The sequence below is a fragment of the Syngnathoides biaculeatus genome, chromosome 2 (assembly GCF_019802595.1).
Source record: "Syngnathoides biaculeatus isolate LvHL_M chromosome 2, ASM1980259v1, whole genome shotgun sequence".
Taxonomy (NCBI): Eukaryota; Metazoa; Chordata; class Actinopteri; order Syngnathiformes; family Syngnathidae; genus Syngnathoides; species Syngnathoides biaculeatus.
The window spans coordinates 25,715,992-25,743,392 of NC_084641.1; the positions used below are offsets into that span (position 1 = coordinate 25,715,992).

General features: G+C 44.1%; 1 protein-coding gene across 7 annotated transcripts; it reads right to left on the reverse strand.

Annotated features, from left to right (window-relative positions):
* Positions 1–960: 960 nt before the first annotated feature.
* On the reverse strand, positions 961–26,222 carry baz2a (bromodomain adjacent to zinc finger domain, 2A). Of its 7 annotated transcripts, XM_061843312.1 has the most exons (31): positions 26,069–26,222; positions 24,770–24,893; positions 23,938–24,678; positions 16,470–16,645; positions 14,873–15,419; positions 14,500–14,766; positions 14,040–14,420; positions 13,907–13,967; positions 13,641–13,749; positions 13,457–13,558; positions 13,110–13,329; positions 12,918–12,979; positions 11,751–11,816; positions 11,284–11,670; positions 8,855–9,109; positions 8,553–8,767; positions 8,395–8,469; positions 8,145–8,313; positions 8,015–8,077; positions 7,779–7,923; positions 7,122–7,681; positions 6,688–7,048; positions 6,418–6,573; positions 6,181–6,338; positions 6,025–6,090; positions 5,661–5,944; positions 5,453–5,588; positions 4,015–4,161; positions 3,657–3,898; positions 3,442–3,585; positions 961–2,558 (listed from the first exon to the last, which is right to left on the reverse strand). In XM_061843312.1, exons 2-31 carry the CDS (start codon positions 24,891–24,893, stop codon positions 2,399–2,401), a joined length of 6,579 nt encoding a protein of 2,192 aa, XP_061699296.1. In that variant the 5' UTR covers positions 26,069–26,222; the 3' UTR covers positions 961–2,398. The 7 variants fall into 7 exon arrangements, with proteins under 7 accessions (XP_061699296.1, XP_061699253.1, XP_061699263.1 ...); XM_061843269.1 differs by having other exon boundaries at positions 6,688–7,024; positions 14,873–16,645; XM_061843279.1 differs by having other exon boundaries at positions 6,688–7,024; positions 14,873–16,645; positions 25,937–26,073.
* Positions 26,223–27,401: the final 1,179 nt, after the last annotated feature.

Below are 27,401 nucleotides of genomic sequence, written 5' to 3' on the forward strand. Positions count from 1 at the left end.
CGCCCCTCTCGCCCTGTTGTCCCACAAGCAACGCTGGTTGTCAGTAGCGTGCACTTGGAAAAGGTAATGTTACGAAGAAATCGGTCCACAGATGCGCTTGGGGAACGTGGAATTCTGATGAAAGATATCCGGATAGGTTACAAGGGGCCCGCTTGATTCATTTTCCAAAGCCTAAAACACAGTTGACGAAGTATTTACGATGGATTAAGGCTTGCAGAAGAGCACACGTACAACTAAATCTGGACAATATCAACAAACACAAGGCTGTATGTTCAAAGGTAAGTGAGGGAGAAGTATCCTCTCTGAGTTTGATTGAATTATTATCGGTGCTTTACACATTGCAGGAGAACAACTTTCACTTTGTTAGTGTATCACTGACCTGCTGAGTGAAGTGTGTCATGTTTTATGCCGAAGAGTCAGGTTCGTGATACATAAATGCATGATGTCGTGCAAGAGAAATGTCTATTTGCCCATTTGTATCACATTGGACTTTTAAGACAGTGCACTGGGTTCCATTACGGGCTAAGTCCAACCTACTCACTTCTAAAGACTCCAATGATATTACTCGTGATCTTTCCAAGTAAAAAGTACTCACCTTGCTTTACGTGCACAGTACGATTCCACTATTTTTTTCCTGTTGGATTTCAATATGAAGTTTGTGAGGCGTCAAATTTTTTCTGCATCGATCGCCAACGTTTCGCTGTAACTCTGACATTGCGTCCTGGTCCGTCCAAAATCTAAATTCTGTATACATATCCTTCTGTGATATAGTTGAGACCTCTCTGTCGAACTCTGACATTTGGCAAAAAAAATACCCCAATATTATCTGGAACACACGATAATCTACTTCAAACTTGTTCTGTTCAGTCGCCATTTTGAAAGCTTGTGGGACATGGATAAGGGGGCGGAGCTTAAGATCACCATCAGAAAGATCCAATGGAAGAAGACAAGAGCCAGAGCTGAGTTTTTGGGTTTTTTTTTTTATTCAACTCACAGTACATTCTACAGATGCACACGTGTTACATCACCTTAATACAACAGAGTCTTGTAATACATCCTGTTAAAAATGAATTGGTCCTAAAAATATAAAGGAACAAAATTTCAGGTCACCAAAACTGTACATTATTAAAAAGTCACATAACACCACATTTGGTTTTCTGGTCTTTTTTTTTGTTTTTGAAAAGGAAGAATTTTGTACGAGCTGATCTGAGGTCAGTGTAAGAAAGTTTAAATAAGAGCCGGACTGCGGCGTGGTCCTGCCGCAGTCGCATCACAAGCGATCTTGTGCCCCCCCCTCCCCACCGTACGCCGTCCCATCAACAGCACATATTGACAGAAACGGCAAGGAATGTAACCGGGCGGGAATGTAGCCAGTGTTTCTGAGCTTTTCTCCAATACTACTCTGTACAAGATTAAGATGACCACCGACCTTCGATGTTTGCAACTTTTCAGACAAATAACTCTTTTACAACATGCGTATTTTACACGCACATCTGTCTTCTCAACGTGTGAGCGAGCGTTCAGTGTTGGTTGCCTCTACGACGGATTCTTAAAGAAGAAACTAGTGCAAGGAGCACAGTTATATACACAACTCTGTATACAACCTGCTGCTTAACTCGAAATTCACATGGACCGACCCGACATCAAAAGTCCTCCAGTGTCTTTCACACAGCAGCGGCGTGTGAATGCGTGTGTGGCAAAATGGTGGGTACACAAATCCTACTCGTGGTTTCTTTTCGTTTTAACTGGCCGCTTTCATAAATCGTCTAGACAAATCTAGGAGGTCATTTGTACACATTCACTACGAGCTATTGCTATTAAATAATCCCAGCTATCATCTTCATATATATTTATATATAGAATATATAATAAAAATATAGAGCCCAAAAAAAAAAAAAAAACTTCTAGGCATAGGACCACATAAATCATTTGAACATGAAAGAAATGGCCTAGCTCTTTCTGTGAGTTACTAAGCAGGTCCAATACGCAGTCGCTCAGCTGGAAAAACACAATGAAAAATGGGAGAGCCAAAATCGACAGTGCCTGCCCCCCCCCCCACAGAGCCAGAGGGGAGTGACGCAAAGCTTTGTCCAGACTCGGGACTCTTGAGAGGACGCGGTGAGAACCAATGAAAAGGGAAGTGAGGGTGCTTGGGAATGAAGTTCAAGTCAGTTCAGTTGCAGGCCCAAAGATGAGCCTGGTGGGGGGAAGAAAATAAAAACAAACAAAAGAAGGAAAAAAAAAAAAAAAAAATTCTACACAAGAGATATCTACACACGAGAGAAATACACACAGCTGGAGGAAACCTCCAGACAGTCTAAGCAGTAACATCTCTTGCAGGATTGGTGACAGCACCAAAGAGTCATCAGACCCACCGCCGGTGGGAATTTGCAGGCTTCTATTTATCCTTGTTGGAGTAGAACTCTGCCCAGCGGCTCTCAAAGAAGCACCTCATGGAGTGTCCCGCCATCCCCACCTCGGACATATCCTCATTGAACAGCTCGCAGTTGTTGAAGACCAGCTGAGCATCCGCTGCAAATTCCTCGCAGTTGCAGTACCTGGGACACGGAAGTGACATCGTAAATGGGAGGCGCAAACGCAACTAACCTTAAGGGGGAATTCCAGTGGTTTGCATTAACAATTTATCCAAAAGGTCATGTAATATGGACTATCTTGACAATGTGATGTGAAATCCTCTCTCACTTGATACGTTTGAGATTTTTTTAACCGACAATTGCGAATTTTCAGGGGTACTGTCATTTTCGGGAGTCACATGACCTACGTGGGCGGACGTAACGTGTTACGTGGGTTTCCAAATGCTCGATTACGTGGGACACCATTATGCCCAGCGCTGATTCCTCAGATTTATCCTCATCTGATGAAAAAATAGCAGTATCGGTTGATCCGGAAGACGGAGGAATACTTCCATACAGATTTGAACCTGTGGGTGTAAATAATGCCGCTGAGCCGCGGAGGTGTGAGCTGAGCTCCGCCGAGTGGCGGAGCTGAGAGCTCGCTCCGACGCTGGGTTGTAAATAATGTTGAATATTCGGATGGTTCTTCGGGTGGAATGACGTGGAGTCTGTCGAGCTCGCTCCACCGAGTGGCGGACCTGTGAGGTCGCTCCCCCGGCCGAGCGAACTCCGGAGCTCGCTCCCCGCAAAGTGGAAGTATTATTCTGTCAACAGATACTGCTATTTCTTCATCAGATGAGGATAAATCCGAGAAATCAGCGCTGGACATAAATGGTGCCTCATGTAATCGAGCGTTTTAAATGTTTTATTTGTATTGTATGTTGATTTTAAACCATGTAAAGCACATTGCATTACCTTTATGTATGAAATGGACTATCCAAATAAATGTGGCATGTTTTGCAAATTTGCTCACGAATGTCCAGTCATGTTGCGTTCATTTCCGTTGCTCAGTGTGTGGCGCTCTTACCCTCCTTGCAGTAACTTCTCTCGCATGGTAAGGAAGTCCATGGGGTTCTTGATAATGCGGCGGTAACCGGTCACCAGGCGGGGATTAACGGGCTCAAGGAATGGCCAAGCGTCTGCATGAGCCTCCATCTCCATTAGGATGATCCTGGCGGAAAAAACAAAGCATTAACACCGATTCACCAAGGAGCGCGGTTGAATAATCACGGCAGGACGCACTCGCAGAAGGTGAGGTCCGGCTGGTTACGAGTTGTCATGCGACGGCGTTTGGCCGCGCCTCCTTCTCCTGAAGGACGCGAGGATGAAGAAGCTACCGGTAGTACGGCGGTCGCTGCCTCCTTCTGCCGTGTCGCCATGCCAGCGCTGCGCCGTGTTGTTGTGTCGTCGTCAGAGCCGGTTTCCTCATAACGCTTCTTTTTCAGCCTGGTCCGCTTTTTGGAGTTTGGTGACGCGCTTTCCTCCTGAGAGAACACAAGAGGCAAATAACCCCTCACATAAGTGACAGAGACCATCTACTGAGAAAGAACAACTACATAATGCAAGCTGATGTCAAGGTGCTTCTCGGTCCGATTCTGACCTTGACAATGCAAGTTGGACAAAACCAGTCTCCCTCGGGCACCTGGGTGATCTTGGGCTTCAGGCAGTACATGTGACAGCCGCGATCACAGGCGTCGCACAGCAGCAGACTGTCGTCGTTGTCGCCTTTCCTGCAGATCTGGCATGTCTGTAGCAAAGCGTCAAAAGTGGAAAGTTAGAAAACCACGGAGAGCTCAAAGTAGGGCTGGGTAATACGGCTTAGGACTCCAAGTAACTGTTTTAATAATGCCAATTACTTTTTCGATTGATTGAGGACTTGGGATTTTAAAACAAAATGATTAGCCCTCTCTTAAAAAATCCCACTTCTAAATTGCAAATAAAATGCACAAGTATGAAATGATTATGATTCAGTTATTTTTTCAGTTTGGTCTGTTTTCTGAAAATAAGCAAAAAAAAAAAGGTTATCTGTCTTTTTCAATGGCAAAATTTCTGCAAATTTCTTTTAAATATAATGAGAGCTTTCATGGAGGACTACATAAATCAGAGTATTTAGTGCAAGAAGCTGAAATTTCCAAGATTTTGACAAAGTTAATGTCTCAAAATGACTGTCAAAATATTAGCTGAATAATTTTATAATTGTTAATTAAATGATTTGTTGTTGCAGCTCATACTTCCGGTCGCTGTCTGAAATGTCCAAAAGTGGTCAACATTTTTTCACAAATCGATACCATTAGTCTGTCCCCACTTTTTCCTGATAATTTTACGAAATATTAACCAATTTAAAGTGGTGAAAATAACAAGAACAAAAGTATTGACTCTCTTGAACGATCAAAATGCCTGCCTCTTGTTGCATAATGCTGCTCGTTTCCTCGTTCTGCTGAAGCTGTGCAGTCTAACAGTTGCCCATTCTTAAAATCTGCAATTTTTTTAGAAAACGATAATGACAGTAATTGACACAGTTGAACAATCTTGTTCTGCTAAAATTGATTATTGTGATGCTTTGTGACAGAAGGCTTTGGAGGTATGTATGTTTGCAGGAACATTAATATCGGCCCATCATTTTATTCATTGCGTTGCTAATGGTTCAGGATCATTGATGGTGGGAATTTTTTTTTTTTTTTTTTAACAAAACTTAAAAGGTAGCATATGAAAGGCCACATTGGCCATGTGCAACTTATGCTGTGATTCCCTTCCTTTCAACTTATGTTACCTGGTTCTAAGCGAGAATCAAAATTTCACGACTTGTTTTTTTTAAAAAAAATAATCACTTTGTGACTGAACAAATCAAAATATATTCACTACTTTGGCAACAATACTGACTGCATTTGGAAACCATCTCCTCTCTGTTTGCAGCTATGAAGAAAATCACAAAAAGTCACTCACTCAGTCACTAAAATGAAAACTGACATATGAATTCGTATTAAAAATCAATTAATCACCCACCACTACCTGAAAGTTATGTATATCAACATTCTTACCACTTTAGTCACCGATCTTTCCCAGGCAATAGCTTTCTCTAACTGCAGCAAACACAGACACAACTGAGGGGCACTGCGGCAGCGATCTAGTGCCTGCCGCCATGTTCTGAGCCTGGAGGTAATCTCACTTTCCAGACTGGAACAAGACAAAGGAGACAAAATAAGTATTAGACGCATACAAAAAAACCCAACATTCTCTTCTTCTTACCTGATGACATCCATAGGTTGCTCTTCTCCTGGTGTTGGCGTGAGAGGAGCGAGGCGCATCACTTCAGCTGGGTTCCAGAGCGGCTCCTTCAAGTAGCGCCTCTCGATGTTCCGCTCGAGATTGGCAAGGCGCAGAACGGCCAAGTCAAGGGGGTGAGTTGCGATGCGAGGCAGACCAGACCACTCCTTCTTGGTTCGGATGATCCAGTCATCACGTGGGTCGGCGTCATGTTCGTAGTACTGGAGGTCAGCTCGGGTGGAGTCCCGCTCGGGGATTGTGTAGGGCTAAAAAAAAAAAAGGGGAGACGGTTGGAAGTTAAGCCAAATATTTTGTGTGTTGCTGTAGAATTAGGTTTTCCAATTACCTGAAACTCTGTAGCTGGTGCCTCTGTGTTAGCTTCAGCATCAGTGGCTATATTCTGAGGAGGAGCCTTAAGGAAATGAAAACATAAAAGCAGTTTCTTGTGTTCTAATGTCTGTATTCCTCCACGCTTGATCATCTTGTCGTTGCGATTGCTAACCTTCAGATGTAGGTCAGCAGCAATGACTCGCTGCTCCAGGTCCTCCACCCACCGAAGGGCACTGTTGTCAGTCTCCATTGCTTTTTCCTGTACTTGCCAAGGCTGCTGCAGAGCCTCGAGCAGCCCCTCCTTCTGCTCCTCGAACTTGAACACAGGATCTAGGAAGCGAGAACATTTAAAATACATCAAATAAACACCTCATGTGCAAGAGTTTCAAGCATCTCTGCTCATGCTCACCGTTGATGGCTTTATTGCACATCTCCTTTAAACTTTCCATGTGTTTGGCCAAGTGTTTATGAAGCACTTTTTCTCTGATGCCTCGTGGATGGAGCGCCTGCAGTGTGCTAAATAATTCTTCTGGATCCTTGATCCACCACCAGCCAGTCACCATTGCTGCAATAATTACAGTATTATACAGGACATCATTAACTGTATTAATTCTCACAAATACTGTGGTGAGAGAAGTGACGTTAAAATAATATTCTATTTAACGTATGTCCTACTTACATGCTGGTATGGGCTTAACCACCAACTGTATAAAATACTGTTTTTCCAGCTCTTGGAAACTAGAAGCTGGAGGGCGACCTCTGCCTGCAGCGCCACGCGGCCCCCTGCGGGCTGGGCTAGTGCCTCTACTCCCCCTTCTTCGCCTGCGGCCTGGCCTGGCGCGGGTGGTCAGTCCCCGTGATGCAGGAGCCATTTGAGCAGAAGGTAACGGACTAGGCAGAGGAGGTGTACAATCAGGACTGGCAGATGCTTGTGTTGTAGCGGGAACTTCCTCTAGCGCTGCAGGGGTATTGAGATTAGGAGACGCTTCGGCAACAGATGTCACGGGTATGTCCGGCTGAGGAATTGAGAGAAATTGCAACTAGAAATCACTGTTTCCCAAAACCGATGCATTAATAGATGCCAACTACATTATGATCTACTGAGAAACAAACCTGTATCAGTGAAGTATCAAGTGTGGGCTGAGGACTCGCCACCTGACGGTCGCTTGGAGAGTTTTCGTCACTTGGTTGTTCAAAACACTGGCCCTGATTTTCTGCCTCATCCCTCACACAATCCTCTGGTTGAGTGCCCTCTAGAGGTTCTCCTGTGTAAGCATCGTTGGATATTGCATGTCTAGACTGGCTGAGCCAATTCAAGAAAGCAGACTGTGAGAGATCTTGAGTGCACGTGGTGACCGGAGACCCCGGCCCATCATCTGCCGCTGATCTGACACTGCTACGACGCTGGCGCCGGATCTTTGCCGTGCGGAGGTGGAGCTCCACTTCTGGTTTGATCTTTCGGGGCCGTCCTCGTCCTTTTTGGCTGCTCATGAGTGACGCCGTCCCAGGGAGGGGGTCTTCTTCTGGGGACAATATCTGGTTTTGAGAAGGAGCAGGCCTAGGTGAGGAAGGTGTAGTATGAGGTGGAGTAGTGGCCACGGGGATCTCCTCTGTTTTGGGCTCCTTTTTGAGGAATGTGACTGGGACCTCTGCGATAACAACGTCCCCTGAGGCTGTGACGCAAGCACATGGATAATAAAGCAAAAATGTTAAACCAATGACTTATTTAAAGTCACTTCTCATTTAGTGTACAGTATTCATCAAACTCACTCAGAAGCTCTTCGGGACCCTCAACTAGAACTCCCCCGAGATGAGGTAGAGCCAGGTACCTTCGCCTGAAACGATCCTGGCCTAACATTACAGCCCGCATGGAATGAGACGACTGAAGCAGCTTTTTACGGAAGAATGCCTGTCGCTGTAGATAACCAATGAGTTGAGGATTACTTGACAGAACATGACAGATTTAAAAAAAAAAAATACATCTCTCTCCAAAGATTTTCCCTTACTTTGGTTAGCTTATCTATCTGCCTTTCCAGATCATGGACGCTGGCATTGGTTGGGCTTTCATTCTGGAGAAGAATAGATGTCAAAATGTGTAAAATGTTTCCGACATTTATAATTTTAAAGCATACATACATCACTTGTTTTAGGCTCGTCTTTACGACCACGGCGGCTGCTCCGCTCCACAACACTCTCCTCCAGGTCGAGGTTCTCCTCTTCAGCCACTCGGGCACTGCGCCGCCTTTCCTCTAAACCCAGTTCTTCCTCTGAGCGGCCGGTACGCCGCGCAAGGGCAGCCTTCAGCCTACAATACAGAAACCATTGCGCATCAGTCATCTACACTACTGCATTTTCTTGATCTGGGGTGTAAGAATGTGTGTCTTACTTGCGAAGTTTCCCCTCAATAATCCACTTGTTCTTCCTGTAGGTCACCATGTTCTCCAGTGTATTGTCAATGTCACTACGTGGATGTGAGAACATTTTTACTAAGGTGTTAAATAAATAAAAAAACATTAAAAAGAAAGCATGAGAAGTTCTTCAAACCTTGTAACTATGTTGCTACTGTTGAGTTCCTCCACTACAAAACCCAGCACGGCCGCCTTGGTTTCGGGAGGCAAGGCATGAAAGGATTTGGTCCTCAATGTGTTGCATACCTCCGTCTCGTAGCCATGAGATTCCAAAAAGATGCGAAGTACCTCTGAAACTGTGCTGCGGGTCAGCTGGAGCTCAACCAGCTTATCCCCAAGGATCTTTACAGACTGTTAGTGGAGAATAAAAAGCAAAAATAGAACCTAAATTGGACTGCGTTAACCAATAAACACTCAAGCAACTGAACAATTACACACTTGATAATATGACGGCAGACCAGGATCACGGAGTGCAGCTTCCATTAGCTTTATGAGGAGATCTTGGACCTCCCACTTGCTTTCACCCATGTCGAGCAAACCCTCCTGCAAGGTTGCAAGGCTGGGGATGTCCTTGGGTACATTGAGGCCAATCAGCTTTCCGTAACCATGAAGGAACTCTACCACAGCCAGGCAGTGGGAAAAGGCAGTGCCTGAGAGAATCACGCCAGGGACACGGGACAGCTCGGGCAGAGGCTATAAAAGGAAAGGCCATTATAAACTTGACATCTGCACTGAAGCTAACTAAATAATATTCACACAGTCCTTCACTAAAGTATTGTATCGGCATGGTCAATTCCTTAATTATTTGTTGTGAACTGAAGACACTTTTCAAGTGAGAAAAGGTATTGGAACAGACAATATTAACTTAAATTAAGTAACATTTCATATTTGGTGGCATAACCCTGACTTGCACTAAGTGCATCAAACCTCCATCCCTTTGACTTCAGACTGTTGCATTCCTCATGTGTAATACTTTTCCAGTCCTTTACTCCAGCCTTTTTCAGTTATTGTTTGTTTCTCCGTGTTCTTCCCTTCAGTCTCCTACTCAGGAGGTAAAATGCATGCGCTATTGGCTGAAGGTCCAGAGATTGACTTGGTCAGTCTAAGACCCTCCACTTTTTACCCCTGATGAAGCCGTTTGTTGTTTTGGGTCATTGTCTCGTTCCACGATGAAGCTTGTTCAAATTAGTTTGGAGCAATTTTTATTTTGTAAATTATCAAACAAAATTCAGAATTCATTCTTATGCTCCCATCATGAGATAGATAATCAATAAAGAGCTAATGAGAGCTTTATAGAAGCTGCTAGCCCCAATGCATTAACTTCACCATTCTTCACAATCTTGTGTTTTTTGGCTCACAAGCGGATCCTTTCTTTCTCCGTACAGGAGGCCCTCAAGTTACGCGTTAGTCAATCTACGCCGTTTCAACTTTAGGAAGCTTGAGGGTCTGCCGGCATTTTGTTTCCAGCCCCATAGTGTACAGTGTCTGTCTGTACGCCATAATTTTCTCATTATCCTTGCCTTTTTCACATCATGCCCCCAAAAAGAAAGCAGGATCTTCTCACAATGCTGGTCCAAACAAGAGGAAGGCAATTACGATGGACATGAAGCTGGATATCGTCAAAAGGTCGGAGAAATCAGAGATGACGACGGTCGGCCGTGGCGACCATTAAGGACAAAGTCCGTATTTTAGACCACGTGAAAAGTTCAGTACCTATGAAGGGTACAGTGATCACAAAGCAGCGTTCCTTCATCCTAATCTAGATTGAAAAAATACTTGTGATATGGCTCTAGGTTAAGAATTCATGTAAGCTTTCTTTCAGCCTAACGCTCATTCTGGAAAAGGTACGGCCTATTTTCCAAACTTTCAAAGAGCAGAAAGGCAAGGATGCTGAGGAGGAATTTACCACCAGCGAGGACTGGCTAAGCTCCCCTCCTCCTCCTCCTCATCCAGGCACATCTCAGCAGTGATGGTAAGTACATCATCTTATTTTTTTAATTTGTTATTCATATGAAGTATATTACATAGATTTGGATATTTAAAGATTTATGGGTTGTTTAGGAGGTATTAAAGGGATAATTCTGATTTGCATGGAAATTCGTGATACAATGCCACCAAAGGAACCCAATTTGTTCATAACCCAAGGACCTTCTCTACTTTGGCCTTTACGTCACTTTGCCAGAGGATATCTTGGTCTCATAAGATCACAAAACTTTGTCCCGGTAATTTTGTAGCTCATCTCTGACCTTCTTTGCTTAATCCTGTCAGGTGTTCTGATTCTTTTGTCTGAGGAGTGGTTTGGAAATCTTCAAACTGTGGCTTGTGATATCAATGGACCCAGGGAGTGATGTTACTGATTGCTGTCTTTGGGTTCGATGTGTGTTGCTCAGTGCCCGACTAGGTTATCTTTCAGAACATTCAAAATTGTTGTATTGGCTATGCCCAATGTTTTTTGCAATAGCTAAGATTGATTTTCCCTCTTCGCTCAGGTTCATAGTGGTTTTCCTTTCTCCCACGGACAGTTCATGTTAGAAAATGTCTCCATGTTTGCATAATAGCAAATGCCGTTATCACAGGCGAAACACAAAGCCAAAAATGAGCAATATTGTAAAGAATCAGTCTAAAAAGCAATACCTGAGCAACTACACCCCCCCCCTCCCCGTTAGTCACATGTTACAATAATTTTCCACTCATGAAAAGTGGATGGTTCCAAAACAGGTACGCTTTTTTTAACACTTCTTGATGGAAATATCATGAAAGCAAAGATTAATTTCTAAATTGTTGTTTTGTGTTCATCTTTTGAACTGAAAAGTCTTCATTCAGTATACAACAAAATTTGTGTGTGTGTTTATTTCCCCCAAACTCACTTTGTGGTCAGTGAGACACATGTCCTCAGTGGGTTTCCTCAGCTCTTCGGCAATTAGCTGTTGCCTCCTGCGCTCCTCCAGCCGTCTCTGAGTCTGCACTCTCCTCTCTGCAGTTTTTTTGGCTGCCAAGGCGGCCCGAGCTGCTGCCTCTGCCTCAGCCTGAGCTTTGGCCAGAGCCTTGGCTTTACTACGAGCACTCAACACCCTCTTGCCCTGGGCAATTCTTTCTTCATCTGTCTGCGGAATTGGAGGAGGAACCTCAATTTTGACAGACCTTCGCCGACCAGGCTTCTTGGGCTCCTCAACAGACTCTGATGCAGGCTCCGTTGTCTGTGGGGCTGTCAGATCTGGGGGTTCAGCCTTCACTTCCTTACTCTTGGTCTCTTGCTATAGCAGAAACAAGGTCAGGACAGACAGATGGTGAGCAAACTGATGTAGGCCATTGAAAATTATTTTGAACAATATACCTTTGCTCTCTTTTTGTCCTCTCTTATCTTCTTATTGTTTGCATCCTCCCGTCTCCTTATTCTGGCCTACGTACGTCATACAGTAGCAGAATTAGACAAGAATGCGGAGATGCCAACCCCTATCATCAACTACTAGGAACATTTAGAATACTTTTGATTTTTAAGGTTAATATTACATTTGCCTCATTTCTTTGCTTTTTTACTCTGGCCTCCATCTTGAGCGAGGCCCATCTCCACCTGCACCTGAAGCCTGCTTCAAGCTGTGCCACATGAATAGCATCCTCCCCTTTAAGCACTCTCATTCTGTACAAGAATTGACTAAAACTATAAATTTTCACTATTACCAACTTCAAACGCTAATCCCAAATGCATCCTACAGGAAAACATTAAGTGAAATATTTTCCCGTTTCATAGGCTCTGTATTTGAAGTTAGTTCAATCTTTGTTGTGACAATCATTAACAACATTCAATCCATTTAATTAAATAATTGTAGCCACACATTTCCCAATTAATCTACGAGTGGAAAAATGTACGAGCGGATCACCTCCTTGCCAATATTACGTGTGCTTCGCGGTTCCGCCTGTGAACACAACAAGGCCACGACCCACAATAGTACTAACTGTACTGTTGAAAATAATGTGACTCAAGTAAAAGTAAATAGTTCTCTAAAACAATTGCTACACAGTAAATGGTGGCGGAGTGGCGTTAACCTCACAGTTCAGAGGTCCTGCGTGTGGAGTTTGCATGTGCATGTTCTCCCTGTGCCTCCATGGGTTTTCTTCAGGTACTACGGTTTCCTTCCACATCACAAAAACATGCATTAATTGGAGACTCTAAATTGCTCATAGGTGTTATTGCGAGTGTAAGTGTTGTCTGTCTTTATGTGCCCTGAGATTGGCTGGCAACCAGTTTAGGGTGTACCCTGCCTCCTGCGCGTTGACAACCTGGGATAGGCTGCAGCACTCCCGCGACCCTTGAGAATAAGCGCCTCGAAAAATGGATGGATAAAAGGTACACAGAGCTACTGATGTACTGAGAAAATAGTGTGTTAACTTCTGACTTTTTTAACCATAGCAAAAATATCATTCAGTCAACTGCCTAAATACAGCTAAACCGGAACCGTCAATGTTCATCAAATTTACAATCCAAGTAATTTAAAGTACAAACCTTCCTTTTCATCTTCTTCTTGATTTTTGTCATTTTCTCCTTTTCTTCCTCTGTGAGTGCTTCTAGAATAGTAGAATACAATATTTGAAATATTTGAATGTCATGTTCCCTGCATAAAGCTTATGCTTTCACCACCACAAGCCATAGCCAAACACGTTAATTCAACCTAAATCTATCATCATAGTCACTCACCCTTATCCTCAAGTCGCTTCAATAGCTTGGCATCAACTTTACTAAGGAAGTCAATCATCTTTGGCTTGGGGGGTCTACCTGGCCGGCGGGCCTGCCGTGCCTTCAGTCCACGAACCCTGCTTTTCTCTTTATCAGGGTTTGGCGGTCGACCTCGCCTGCCAGTGATAGCCATGATCATTGAGGGAACCTCCTCATTAGCCAAGAGAAACCACTTCACACCCTGTAACACATCACAAATAAAGTAAAATGTTTCATTGTTTGATGTTTTTCAAAACTTGTTTTCAAAAAAAAAAAAAAAAAAAAAAAATCCAAAGTTATGAAATGCGTAAAATTGAAACGTGAATAACCTCAGGACTTTCCCTTTCTTCGTAGAAGTCTCCGACAGGCATGCGCGGGCTAAAGCTAAAGTGCTCTCTGGTGACAACGCCACCCTGGTGTTTCTTCAAGTACTGAGCGACAATCAAAATGACGATCAATTATATTTGCCAACAACAAATGTCTTCATGATTGTTCTGGAACTGTTAAAATTACCTTTATAACTTCAGGGAACTGCTTCATTCTTCTTCCGCAAGGTGTGTAATACCAGGTTTCGCCCTTCATGCGATCATTTATCTTCTTGACACGGATCTCTCGCTTCCATCTATCATCAAGAGAGGTTTATAATATCACTGTCAAAGGACTACAAACGGCCTTTCAGGGATATGATTAGCTCTTAAAACATTCAGAAAAAGAAAAACCTCATCTGAACCTGATAGTCATTTAGATCAAGCCCTGGTAAACAGTAAGCGGTATGTTACCCGTGTAGCAGAGGGAACTGGACCTGTTGTTCTGTTGCAACCCTCCTCCTGCAGGGCTCACCTGTTGAACACACAGAAGGTCAATGCAGAACTGTTTAAAACTGGGATTTATCCAAACAAAATCTCTTCCCACCTTTACCAGCTGGGGAACTTTCCTCTTCATTGTCCTCTGCATCACTGGCAGTTGCACCGGCATCTTTTAGTGTTGTCATGTCCTTTTTAACTTGCTCAGGTTTCTTCATTCTTTTCATCATCTTGGGTTTATCAAAAGGAGAGGTGATGGCTGACGGGTTGGCAAGAACTGCTTCGATCGTGGCTGTGATTGAATCAATCTCCTCAGATGGAGGCTGAGTTTGGCCACATTCGTCCAGTGTTCCTTTGGCCTGTTCTGGTCTAAGAGTTGCCTTTCTCTTCCTTCCCTTGAATATCTCCTCTTTGTCATCACCTCCTTTGGCCTTGACCTTCTCCCCCTTTGATGTTCGACTGCGGGGCTTTCTCTTTGCCTCCTCGGGAGCTTTAAAAAAATAGTAAATGCATATTACAAAGATTTTAAATGTAACAGTTTTTTTCCATCATATTAGAAGACTGAATACCTGATTTTCTAATCCATAATGCCTTTGGAGATTGAGGTTTACAAGTTTGTCCTTGGGTTTTCAAATGTCCTGCAGTGTCTGAGAAAACCTGATCAGTGACTGGCTGCAGTGGATGTACAGCAGGTCTGTGTGCTGGGGTACTGAAAGTGATGAAGTTCTCGTCTCGCATCTTGAAACTTGAGGGAGTCATGATCTCGATTGCACTGGGTGTAATGGCATCAGAGTCTGGTGTACCATGACTAACAGTCGACCAGCTCGCTTCAGTCCCTGAACAAAGACATTGTATTATTTCATGAGCAGTATTATCTATGATACCTAAAAGAAAACAGAAGCTCAGTTTCAGTTTATTTGACTTAATAATTCAAAACAGTACCTTGGTGATGTGGATGAGATGGCCTAAATGGAGTATTGTTGAGGGAAGACTCCAGCATGGACTCTCCTGCCTCAGACATCTCCCGCTCATGGACGGCATTCAGACTTGAATAATCCAGCGACAAGCTGCCATTGCGAGTTGTCTCAAAAATTGAAGATGGTTGCTCTTCTGTATGAGAAGTACTGGCAAACTGAGAAGTTCCATTTCCAAGGGGGAAGCTGTTGCCGAAGCTGCTGGCGTCATGCATGTGTGAGGTGCTGTTAGCTAAGGACTTGTCTAAGAAGGAACTCATGTGGATTCTTGATGGCGTGCTGCAGAGTGAACTGCCACCATATTGGGAGTTGGTGAGGGAAGAGCGGTCAAAACTTGTTTCAACAGTCTGTGAGGAGTGTTTGGCACTGGGATGGTCAAGAGGCGTTGAAATTCTGCTGAGAGTTTTCTCTGTATTTAGCACACCAAGAACGCTGCCAGTAGACACAGGCCCCTTCCGTGAATTGCTGGAATGACGCTCAGTCTGCACATGTTGTTCTGGAAGATCAGACGATTTCTGGGGGTCAGAAGATTTGTGCACATTTACTTTGCCTGACTCAAGATGTGGGGGAGCACCGTCCACCATTTTGCTCTTTCCAGGGACTAGCCCTCTACCATTGTTACTGTGATACAGAGCAATCTCATTTAGCACACTGACAGGAGAAGAAGCGGCAGGATGGTGCACAGAGTCGGAACTCTGAATCATTTTGGAAGATGTTACAGGAGGCAAAGAGGCCAAGGTAGTAGGGACAGAAACCAGTGCAAGCCTGGAGCCTTGCGTGGTTCGTATCGGTACGGCAGCGAGCGATCTGCCTGAAGAATTGTCATGGACTGACTGGGAGGGTGAATTTATCCCCTTTAGTGGTGGTGAAATAGAGGCAACGGCTCGACCAGAATCAACAGCTGAAGCAGTGTATAAGGAGTCATGGTGGGGCAAGGCTGCAAGTTTCTTAATTCCATGTGTTGAGGGCAACATGGCAGGAGATGATCCTAGCAATGGGGATACTACTGAAGAATGAATGCTACCTGATGAATCTTGCATCATTACGTCTGATTTTACAGCTGGCGTTGGGGGAGGCTTGGAGCCTTGAACCATTTGCTGAAGAGATGATATTGGTGTAGAACCAGAGTAAGAAGATGTTGACACAATGGCGGGTGCTAAAACAGCAGTAATTGCTCCAGAAACTGAATGATGCACCTGTGATTCAAATGACGGTGAGGAAGAAACCCACTCAGGTCCGGAAACACTATCAGTCAAGCCTGGAGGCGGACAAAACTTTGGATGTGTTGCAGGTGAGGAAGAGGAGGAAGACCCCACCAGCAAATGCTTGGATACAGAAAGTTTTATCTCAGTAGGAGAAGAGGAAGGGAGAGGAGGTGAGGAATGTCTAGGAGGAACAGCTGAAGATGACTGGGGTGGAGTAGATTTGACATCAGAGTAAGTACCAAGAGTGGATCCAGGAGACGTACTGGGACACTCGACAGCAGTATCACCAGACAACTTATTCAGAGATGCTGTTGTGGAAGATGAAGATGCAATGAGCATTGTTAGAGGAGATGTGCTTACTGTAGTAACTCTGACGCCCTCTGGTGGTTGGGCTGTTGTCTTATCAGAACTCTCGTGATGATCACTTGTATGTCTGGCAGAAAACGAGGATGAGTCAGGTGGCCTGAGAACGACAGCTGACTCCTCTGTGTGGTTGCAGCCGGTGTTTGCCTCAATGCCGTCCTTCCTCATAGGCCCTGAGAAAGAAACAGCACCACAGCAGATCAGAGAAAACAGTATGATTCTAAAATGTATATAGATCAACAGGAGTGGCGAACCCGCAGCTCATTGCCTGTTCTCATACAGCTCTCATGAAGGCACGAAGGCATATCGAAGTTCTGTTTTTCTAATGTTCACGCGTATGCGCGCTTTGCTTGAGTTCAATATCGTAGTTGCAAGCCCCCTTTTTGTATTTTTTTTTCCCAACACTGGCATGCGCATTGAATGAAAATAGCTCCCAGTTTCCCAGTCGGAGAGCCATCTTTGGATAATTTGTCAATTTCACTCCAAAAATGGCAGGGGAAAATGTAGTTAAATGAAAACAGAGTGTTCCCCCGTTATTCGGGGGTGGGGTTATGTTCCTTACACCCCCGCAAATAACGAAAATCTGTGAGTAATGGATGGAGTATTAATATACAGTGGTACCTCTACTTACAAAATTAATTCATTCTGGAAGTGGTTTTGCAATGTAATTTTTTTTCTTGAGCAGATGGGCATTCTATCTGTGAACAGCCTAATCCCATCCTACCCACCCTTGAAGACTTGCACGCCACTCGAACTAGAACCAGAGCGGGCAGAATCCTTTCGGTCCCTCCACATCCTGGCCACCACCTCTTCCAGCTCCTTCCGTCGGGTAGGCGCTACCAATCAATGCAAATTATAAACTATCAGCCATTCAAACTGTTCCCCCCCCCCTCTTGCAATTAAGTCATTAAATTATGAATCTCTCACACCCTGCTAGTCCAATCAGTATCAGTAATTTTATACTGTAGACTATCGCATGATTCGTCACTTTAAACTGCACCCTGTGCAGAGTTGTCATTGCACTGATTTATAACGGTGAACCGCAAACAGGTCAGGGCACTCTCTATAAGCTTAACATAATGTGGGGGGGTGACGCACTAAATGTAACTGCACTAAATGCTAGAAGACTCTCCATCATTCCACAACTGTGACTCTGATAAGAAATAGTTCCCTATTAATTGAATGTCTATTCTTCTTCTTTCTCATTAAGTTTGATTTCTCTGTACTCAACATGAATGCCATACCCGGCAGCACCGAATGCCGGGGACTAATTCCTTGTGTGTTGTTACATACTTTTGTCATTAAAGCGGATTCTGTGAATACTGTAACAGACAATGTCTATGTGAAGCTAAGCAACCAGCAAGAAGCCCCCGCAAAGTCCCATTGTTAAGAAAAAGACCATCTGAAATGGTCACAATTCGCCAAAGGGGGGGGGGGGAAACACCAACTAGCTCAAAAAGAAATTATGAAATATTTTGTGGACTGATGAGTAAAAGTGTTATTTTTTTGACCCAAGAGCCAGTTTGTCAAACGTCCTGCAAACACTGAATTGAAGTCAAGAGTACACAGTGAAGTCAAGCAACGTGGTGCAAGCATCGTGGTATAGGGATGTTTCTCATACTATGCTGTTGGTCATATTCATCCCATACCAGGGATCATGGATCAGTTTGACTACATCAGAATACCGCCAGAAGTCATGTTGATGTATGGTGAAGAGCAGGGGTGCCCACACTTTTTTACCTCAAGATCTACTTTTCAAGTAGCCAGCCTGTCGCGAGCTACCGACGATGGGGGGTGGTGATGATGCTCCCAAACCATTTTAAGGTTCACGATATCTTGCCTCCAATATTTAAAATACAGAATTAGCTTAATTTTGTGCGCTGTATTGTCTGTGCTTTCATCCTGGATCAGGTTGTGCCAAGGTGGAATTTTAAAATTACACACCATTTCATCCTCCTTTCTATTTTGGCTTCAGACCAGAAAAAAGAAAATCTCATCCAGTTTAACCATTTTTTTCTTTGATTATTCACAGACTCCGACAGTCATTGCATTTTAAAACAACAACATTTATTTTTTAACTTTCTCCGTTAATATTGAAAGTAAACATAAGTAGCATGTCGAGCTCGTCATTGCTCTACGTTGCCCTGGCTGTGTTGCTAACTAAAGCAGCGATGGTGGACACTGAGTGTATGTCTTTAAGAGCGCGCTCGGGGAGTGGGGGGGGGGGCAGGTTAACTAGGGGAAAAAAAAAAGTGTGGTTGTGCAGCATTGTTAGAGAAAGTCAGTGTGCTGCCTAAAGAAACCAACGGCTTCTTCTTTTCATTTGTTACAGTACGGATGTGAATTGACCCCTCCGTGGATATTGCGAATTCCGCGTCACTGACCAATCAGAGGCCAGAGATCTGCATAGACCAAAGCCCGTTTTTGCTCCCGCCATTTTCTCAGACAACATTGCATGGTCCAGTATAGGTTTTGTTAGCGTTTTATCGCGTATTTGGGTTATTTAACAATAGATATGGTTAAGAGGTGTAGTCAGGGACTTTGTAATAGTGACGACAGGTATCCTGAAAGGCTAGTTGGTGGATTTCGATTCGTACCCTTTCCAAAACCGAAGACCCAGTACGAAAAATGCCTTCGATGGATAAAACTTTGTGGAAGACCGCATCATCAACTAAATCCATCTAATATCAACCGGAACACATATGTTTGCACGAAGGTATGCCCTAAATTTGATTTTTAATACACATCTCGTATAAATGAATGAGACGTTCTCCGCTGGCATAACACTACTACGTGCGAACGATTGCCACACTTGTTCTTTGTTGAGCGATATTTAGCGATGATCGGACTGCACAAACGTATTGATTTCTTGCTGGCTCGCGGCCGAAGCTTAACCAGACTGCGTTTGCACGAAGATATGCCCTAAATTTGATTTTTAATCCACGTCTCGTATAAATGAATGAGACGTTCTCCGCTGGCATAACACTACTACGTGCAAACGATTGCCACACTTGTTCTTTGTTGAGCGATATTTAGCGATGATCGGACTGCACAAACGTATTGATTTCTTGCTGGCTCGCGGCCGAAGCTTAACCAGACTGTGTTTGCACGAAGATATGCCCTAAATTTGATTTTTAATCCACGTCTCGTATAAATGAATGAGACGTTCTCCGCTGGCATAACACTGCTACGTGTGAACGATTGTCACACTTATTCTTTGTTGAGCGATATTTAGCGATGATCGGACTGCACAAACGTATTGATTTCTTGCTGGCTCGCGGCCGAAGCTTAACCAGACCGTGTTTGCACGAAGATATGCCCTAAATTTGATTTTTAATCCACGTCTCGTATAAATGAATGAGACGTTCTCCGCTAGCATAACATTGCTACGTGTGAATGATTGAATGAAATCAGAAGCATGGCGTCTCTCTCAGTTAAGAATGTATTGTATTTACAATCTATAATATATCGTTGATTTGAATGAAATCAAAAGCATGGAGTCTGTCTCAGTTCAGAATGTATTGTATTTGCCATTTTTACTGTTTGTCTTACGTCAGCGCACGTGGCGTGATGTCACTTCAGGAGGCGTGGTTAAGTGGCCTGTACGGAGGGGTCTATTGTGGCATTGGCTGTAACAACCAGCCATCCCTCACTTATTGAATCACATTACAAAATGCTACAAACCGAATAGCTGGATGTTATACTTTCAATTTGCATTGCATATTCGCTGAATATCTATGAAGAAACTGCATCAGTGGTGCACATTTGCACACTTTTTTTTTTTTTTTTGGCATGCCGTCTCGCGATCGACCAAGACTGCCTCGCGATTGAGCACCCTTGCTGAAAAGGATATGCCCTTGAAATGGGTGTTTCGACAAGAAAATTACACCAAACACCAGCGAGGAAGCAGAATCCTGGTTCCAGACAAACAGATTTGAAGTAATGGAGTGACCGGCAAAATCCCCAGACCTTGCTTTGAAGTAGAGTGTACATTGTCCTCAATGCATTTGTGTTCATCCATCCAGCCATCCATTTTATGACCCACTTATCCTCATGAGGGCCGCCTGAGTGCTGGAGCCAATCCCAGCTGTCATTGGGCAGGAAGCACGGTACACCCTGTACTGGTTGCCAGCCAATCCCGGGGCACATAGAGAGACAAAAGTCGCACTCACAATCACACTTAGGGGCAATTTAGAGTGTCCAATTAACGCATTGGACAAGTCACACAACAATTGTGCACATAAAGTAAGCTGTCAATTTAAGAGAAAATTCAAGACTTTTAAGGGCATTTTATGGTGGCAAAATATCATACATCATGTACATGTCATACAAATAATACTGCATCTATTTGCAGATTTTTGTTATTCGTGGGTGTGTAAGGAACGTAACCCCTCACGGTAATGTTAACAGCATCAAATATGTATAAACTGGAATGTTGGCTTTCAAACAAGTGTTATAGCAAAGTGTAAGCAACTTTGAAGCAAAAAATAGCAAGCAAATCTTTACAGAGAAAATACTGTAATATACACTAACAGCCACTCAACAGAACTGGAAAATGTATTAGTATGTCTGTCGTCCACTACAATACTTGGGGGAGGAGGGGGGGGTGAGCCTACAAGGTTAAAAGTATATGATCACCGATCCAATCACAGGATAGATAGCTCAATGACTACATTAGCTGTTCATTAACAGGGTTAGCATTAACAGTTCATTAACAGTGTATACTTACGTATTTAATTGCTCAAATGTACATTTAGAATAATATATCTTTGTTCATCTATTTATTCCACTGAGGCACAGTCACAGACAGAACAAATTAATGGTCTTCTATTTGATGGAAGTACATACTGCAATTTCTATACCTTTTCTGACATTGGGTATGTGCCGTGGCTCCAAAAAGCTTGGAATTCGCTGATCAATACCGCGTTCAACACAACGGCAGCATGTTTACAAACAACCACGAGCGCTAGAATTGTCTTTCTAGGCTACGTAACATTTCGATGGCTTGCGAGCCATATCGCATTAAAAGTACTGTAATTTCCGGCCTATAAGGCACGACTTTTATCACACGCTTTCAACGCTCCGTCTTAAGCGGTGATGCAGCTAATTTTTGCATTTTTTTCAAACTGGCGCAAGGGGGCACTCGAGCGGAAAAGGTAAGAGTGAGACCAGTGGAATATATGTGCCAAGGAAGTGACTTTACCGGTATGTTAGCGCTGCGCTACTGTGTAGCTGCTGCGGCAGTTTTTTTATTATTAACCAGCCCTGTCCATGCTACTGTTGTTGTTGCTATGTTAAGATAATCTAAGGTATTAAAACTTTGAAAACTGTGTTCCATCTTTCTTTATGAATATCTCATGTTTCAATGTGGGCACTTGCAGCTTTTACAGAGGTGCGGCTTATGTATGAAGCAAATGGTATTTCCTTTACCAATGTCCTGGGTGAATCTTATAATCCGGTGTGCGCTGTAGGACGGAAATTACGGTAAATGAACATACCTAATTAGCATGCCTTACACAAAGTCCTTTCCTGTCCTGAGCACCAGTGACCACCAACACATTTTTTTTTCTGATAATACAGTCAACACAATCCACTTGTCACCTTAGTAACTTGTATAAGGTTGCATTTGAGTTGACCACATAAAAGCCCATTAACCGTAAAAAACGGGACGCTGTGGTATTATTGCAATTGTCCGACATAGTGCAATCATGATATTTCAAGGCCTTTTTTTTTTTTTTTTTTTAAACTTGCGATAAAAGGAGTCCCTGGTTAGCATATTTCCTCACAATTTTGAAGACCTGGGTTCAAAACAGGCCATGCCTGTGTGTAATTTGCACGTTCTTCCGTGCTTGTCTGGGTTTGACCAGAAACTCCGGTTTCCTCCCACATCCGAAAAAAAACAGCCATGGTAGGTGAATTGAATGACTAAATTTCCTGAAAGCGTGAATGTGAGAGCAAATAGTTGTTTGTATCCATGTACCCTGCAATTCACTGGGAACGTTTAGGATATACACGACCTCTTGCCCAAAATCAGATGGGAAAGGCTCCAGCGCAGCCACAACCCTAGTGTGGATAAGCTGTCTGGAAAATGAATGAATACGAGAACTAAAAATAGCTTTTCTCAATGGCTGACAACGACATTGTAGTGAAAACAGTGTCCCCTGCTGGTTAGTAACAACTATCCACAGGTCACAAGACATTTAATATGCATAACATTGCAGAACAAACCCTGCTTTATATCAGAAAGACACTTCGGATATGTGAAAAGCAGTCACAATCACACAAATTATGACCAAGCTGTCAAGCAATGGAGAAAAAAAAATTACTTCATTGCCAGCGTGGAAATTAGAAAATAAAAATTAACAGTCAAAGACAAACAACAAAGTAATGGTTCTGAGGGGGAAAAGCAGAAAATTTGGTGAAAAATCAAAACTTGTGTCATTCTCAAAACAGTGTGAGCATAGTGATTGAGAGAGAAATAATGCGGGTGAAAAGCGTGCACACCATGTTACAGTTGGGATGTTTCTGCCAGTTAATATTAAGACATCTATCTATCTCACATTTCTGAGGACCAAGTTTCAAATCCGCGCCCCGCCTGTGGAGTTTGCATGTTCTCCACGTCTGCATGGGTTACCCCCACACCCCAAAAACAAGTTAATTGAAGACTAAATAGCCCACAGGCATGAATGTGATTTGTTACGTTCCCTGCAATTGGCCGGAGACCTTTTCAGGGTGTAGCCCACCTCTCGCCCGGGGATAACTGGGATAGGCTCCAGCACACTTGTGAGGATAACCGATAAGGGAAATGGTTGGATGGGCATTCAAACTCACTAAATAGACGTCCTCGCAGATCTGGCCAGTATTTAAAGTGCCTACAATTAACCCCATATTTGTTTTAGATGTTTTAGAAGGGGGAGCACGGTGGAGCAGGTGGTAAAGCGTTGGCCTTACTGTTCTGAGGACCTGGGTTCGATCCCGGCCCTACCTGTGTGAAGTTTGCACGTGCTCCCCGTGCCTGCGTGGGTTTTCTCCGGGCACTCCGGTTTCCTCCCACATCTGTGAGTGTGGATGTTTGTCTCCATGTGCCCTGCGATTGGCTGGCAACCAGTTCAGGGTGTACCCCGCCTGCCTCCTGCCCACTGACAGCTGGGATAGGCTCCAGTACCCCCTGTGACCCTCGTGAGGATAAGCGGCAAAGAAAATGGATGGATGGATGGATGCTTTACAAGGCTTTTCCTGGCACCTTTTCTTCTAAATGTTTTGTGCAAACAACGTTTTTACCTTTTCATAACTCAGTTTATTTTTAACCCCCCCCCCATACAGAGTTGTACAGGCTATAAATTACATAAAGATGGCCTATATATTGAAATTGTCTGGTCTCATTATTTACAAATCACAAAAAGCTGATAATTGAATAGGGTTGTGTAAAGATTTGATATGCATGTTAGATGTGCTGAGACCTCACCTTGCTTGGAAGTAGACACGGTGCTACCGTGGGAGGGCTTTTCCCTGCTCATTGGAGATCCTCCGTCCTGCACGGTCGATGATGACGTCATTCCCCTTGAGGAACCCCCTTCTGTATCATGCGGGGGTGCAAAATTCTGCACCCTGGGACTTTGGGGTGTAGACTGCTTTGAGTGTTGGGGAGATGGCAGCTGGTAGTATGGCATCCCGTTTGACATCACGCCATAGTGCTGCGAGAGGTGAAGGGGTGCTCGCAGGTGGGAATGGGGTTGATGCTGTGACGACGGAGGGGACACTTGCTGGTGGTGACGTGGTGGAGAAATGCCAGGATGTGACTGACTCTCATACGTCCCATACATTGTGCGGGAAGGGTAAGCAGTGCCCTGTGGAGCGGGGTTACTTCTGTTCCAAAATTGACTAGTAGGCGACACGTTTGACGGGCCTGCCAAGGGTGACTGCTGGGAGCTCTCCATATCCCCATTCAGTTGATACTGCCCTTGAGCCTGGAAGTGATGTGACTGAGGTTGCACCATGCCCGGTGCAGGCTGCTTCTGATGCAAGCCATGCCCAGGAGACGTGGCCATGGTCGGACTATACTGCGGATGTCCGCCCCACAGGTAGCCCATGCTGCTCTGGTGGTGGTTGCTGATAAGTGGGTATGGACCGGAAGATGGTTGGGAAGTAGGTGGAGCGGAACCAAGTGAAGTAGTGACGCCATTCACATTCATTTCGCCATTCATATCTGAAATGCAGGGAACACTGCCATCACATTTGAGAAATCAAAACAAAACTTTTTTTCTTCTCGTTGATGGATGATGAAATCTACAACATACTTTTTCCTTGGTGAGGGAAACTCACGGAGGAACCATTAGTATAAAGAGAATCCCCTGAGGAACGTTTCAGTCCTGAGTTTGCTGAGGAATGGGTGCCATAGTTGAAATGATTGTTTGCCTCCATCTATTGAAACAAAACACCAAACGCGTTAGTACGTGCGAAAGCAACAAAAACGCAGACACGGATCAAGATTTTAAACACGTGCGTCACGATTTCCCGATTATTTAATGTAATCTGAAACTGCGTTTGCGCTCGTGAAAGTTGGCAAGTGCAGCCTGTCGCCAGCACCATGTTGCTCCGAAAGAGCGTTAAAATGTCGCAGACAGCTACGGCGAGGAGCAGATGCTAGCGAGGCCCAGCCATACACAACGCAAAAGCGAACTAAATCCCGCAAGAGGTCTGTCAATCGCGCTGCGAAGACGCGACTAAATATGTATACAAGCTCCGCCGCTCCCACATGACCCCGCTTTGTCCGATTCAAAACGAAATGATGAGTAAAATACATTAAGCCAAGAGAGGACAGACGTACGTCCCTCATAACAAGCCAAGTTACCCTCAAAATACTTGATTTCCTAATTCAACGAGGCCATTATGAGCGCCGCGTTAGCTAAGCGACGCTAGCTTCATTCTCACGAGAACAATTCGCCACAGAGCGACGCTTGCCCGTTTGCAGATGTGATAAGTGCGAGGACGAGCCTACGAGAAGGCAGGTAACGCCGCTCCATTCTCACCGGGGCGAACGCCGGCTTCTCGGATCCAAGGTTATGATGCTAAATCACAATGGAACCGAGCGAGTCGAAGCTAGCCGAAGAAGCTAACCGAGATCGCCTTTCCGTTTAGTCACCAAGAGCTTCCATGTTAGCCAACAAACAGCCCAGCCGCAGGTACAGAGAATCCACAAGAGCGCTGATTTGTGTCCCCGACGACCACCAGTATAAGGGTCTACACATTTGTAAACACACCGCGCTGCCGATCCTCAGAGGGGAACGCTGAGCAAGTCACCTCTTAACTGATGAGTGCGCGGTGCCTTTTGTTCGTCGGCTAACGTTAGCTAGCAGCCCGATTAAGTTACATTGTTTACCCCGATCACACAGGGGCAATTTTCGCACAGCATCATCCTTGCGCTTTCCGAACTTGGGTCGACATCTCACTCACAACTAGCAAACCTTTCATTCCGCGGATCTCGCGGAGGCACGAGTGTCTCAAGCCCGTGTGTTAGCAGGATTCGGAGCGACGACCGCACCGCGAAAAAAAAAAATAAAACAAACAAAAAAAAGAGTAAACAACACTTCCCTAACCTTTGGGTTTTAAATTAGCAAACATGGCTGATGCGGTCCTGTGCAGCCATGATCACAGGGAACGAGCACCAGCGGCGTTAACGTCTCCGCAACGGTCACACATATCCGGTCAATCGACGCCAACGCTTCAAAGTAAACTGCTTTATGACGTTTTCACTGTCACCTTCGTTGTAACGATCAAACGCTCCGGTCTTTATAAGCTTGGTTTTATTCAGCATTTGTACCTTACAAAGAAGTGTCATATAGGCCGTTTGTCTACATATTTGTATGTTTGTACATTCGTAAAAAAAATATCGCGATTAAAATAGAAAAACAGCAATAAAACGTTACGAATTGAAGAATCAGGTGCACGGGTTACACATGGTTACATTATCGTCAAACTACAGTTGTCATTTTTGCTAGTGTTCAACTTGGAACTGACAAACATGTCTTTTATTTTAACGCAGCTCGGCGTGAAAACAGGAAGCATATTATTGAATATGCTTTTTTTTTGTTGTCGTTGTCATGGGCAAGAGGAAAGAGGAAGGGTATCATTGAGGGAGGAAGTGTGTTCAACCTCCAGAAAAAGAATTGAGACTCCCGATCAATTTTAAAAAGCATGTGAGCAACTAAAATTGCTTTAAGACCTATTAAAGTTGTATTTTTTTCCCAAGATTTTGACGTCACAACTTCTGAGCATCTCGGAATTTCCAGCTTCGCTAAGGTGGTTTACAAATTTTATTGCATGACGTCACCCCACACATAACGCATGTATTAAAAATGAATTTCCACTGCGTGTCACAAAATAAAGAAAAGTATTCAGCACATCTGTATAAGTTCAATCACCAGCCAGGGTTTCAGATTCCCCAGTAGTCCGATTTGTTGGTTATGAGCAAGAGAGCAGTGAGATTTCTTCAACTGTTTATTAGAAATATGTAGACAAAAATGAATGTCCACTGTTATTCAACATCGTGTCTCCCCATACATCTTGTTGACAGTGCAAACAGAATTTGGTCATTATATATATCACTGCGTCTCTCCAACACTCCCTTCACTGACAATGCTGATCAAATCATGGGGTGGGGGTGAAGCAGAACCCAGAGAAGAGCAAGAACCACATCTCGAGCCTGCTCCTGCGAGCTTAGTGCATGTTGGTGTGTTGTTGGGGGGGGTGGGGGGGGTCGACAGCACAGATATCCAAATGGATGAACTCCATTCACAATATTAAGAGGAGATGGGTTATTGGACAGATGGAACATGTTTTGCCATGATTGAATATAAACAAGAAGTAGAGGGAAACGTGTAAGCAGGAAATTGAAGTTACAGAAACAAAAGACCGGCTTCGTGGTCATCT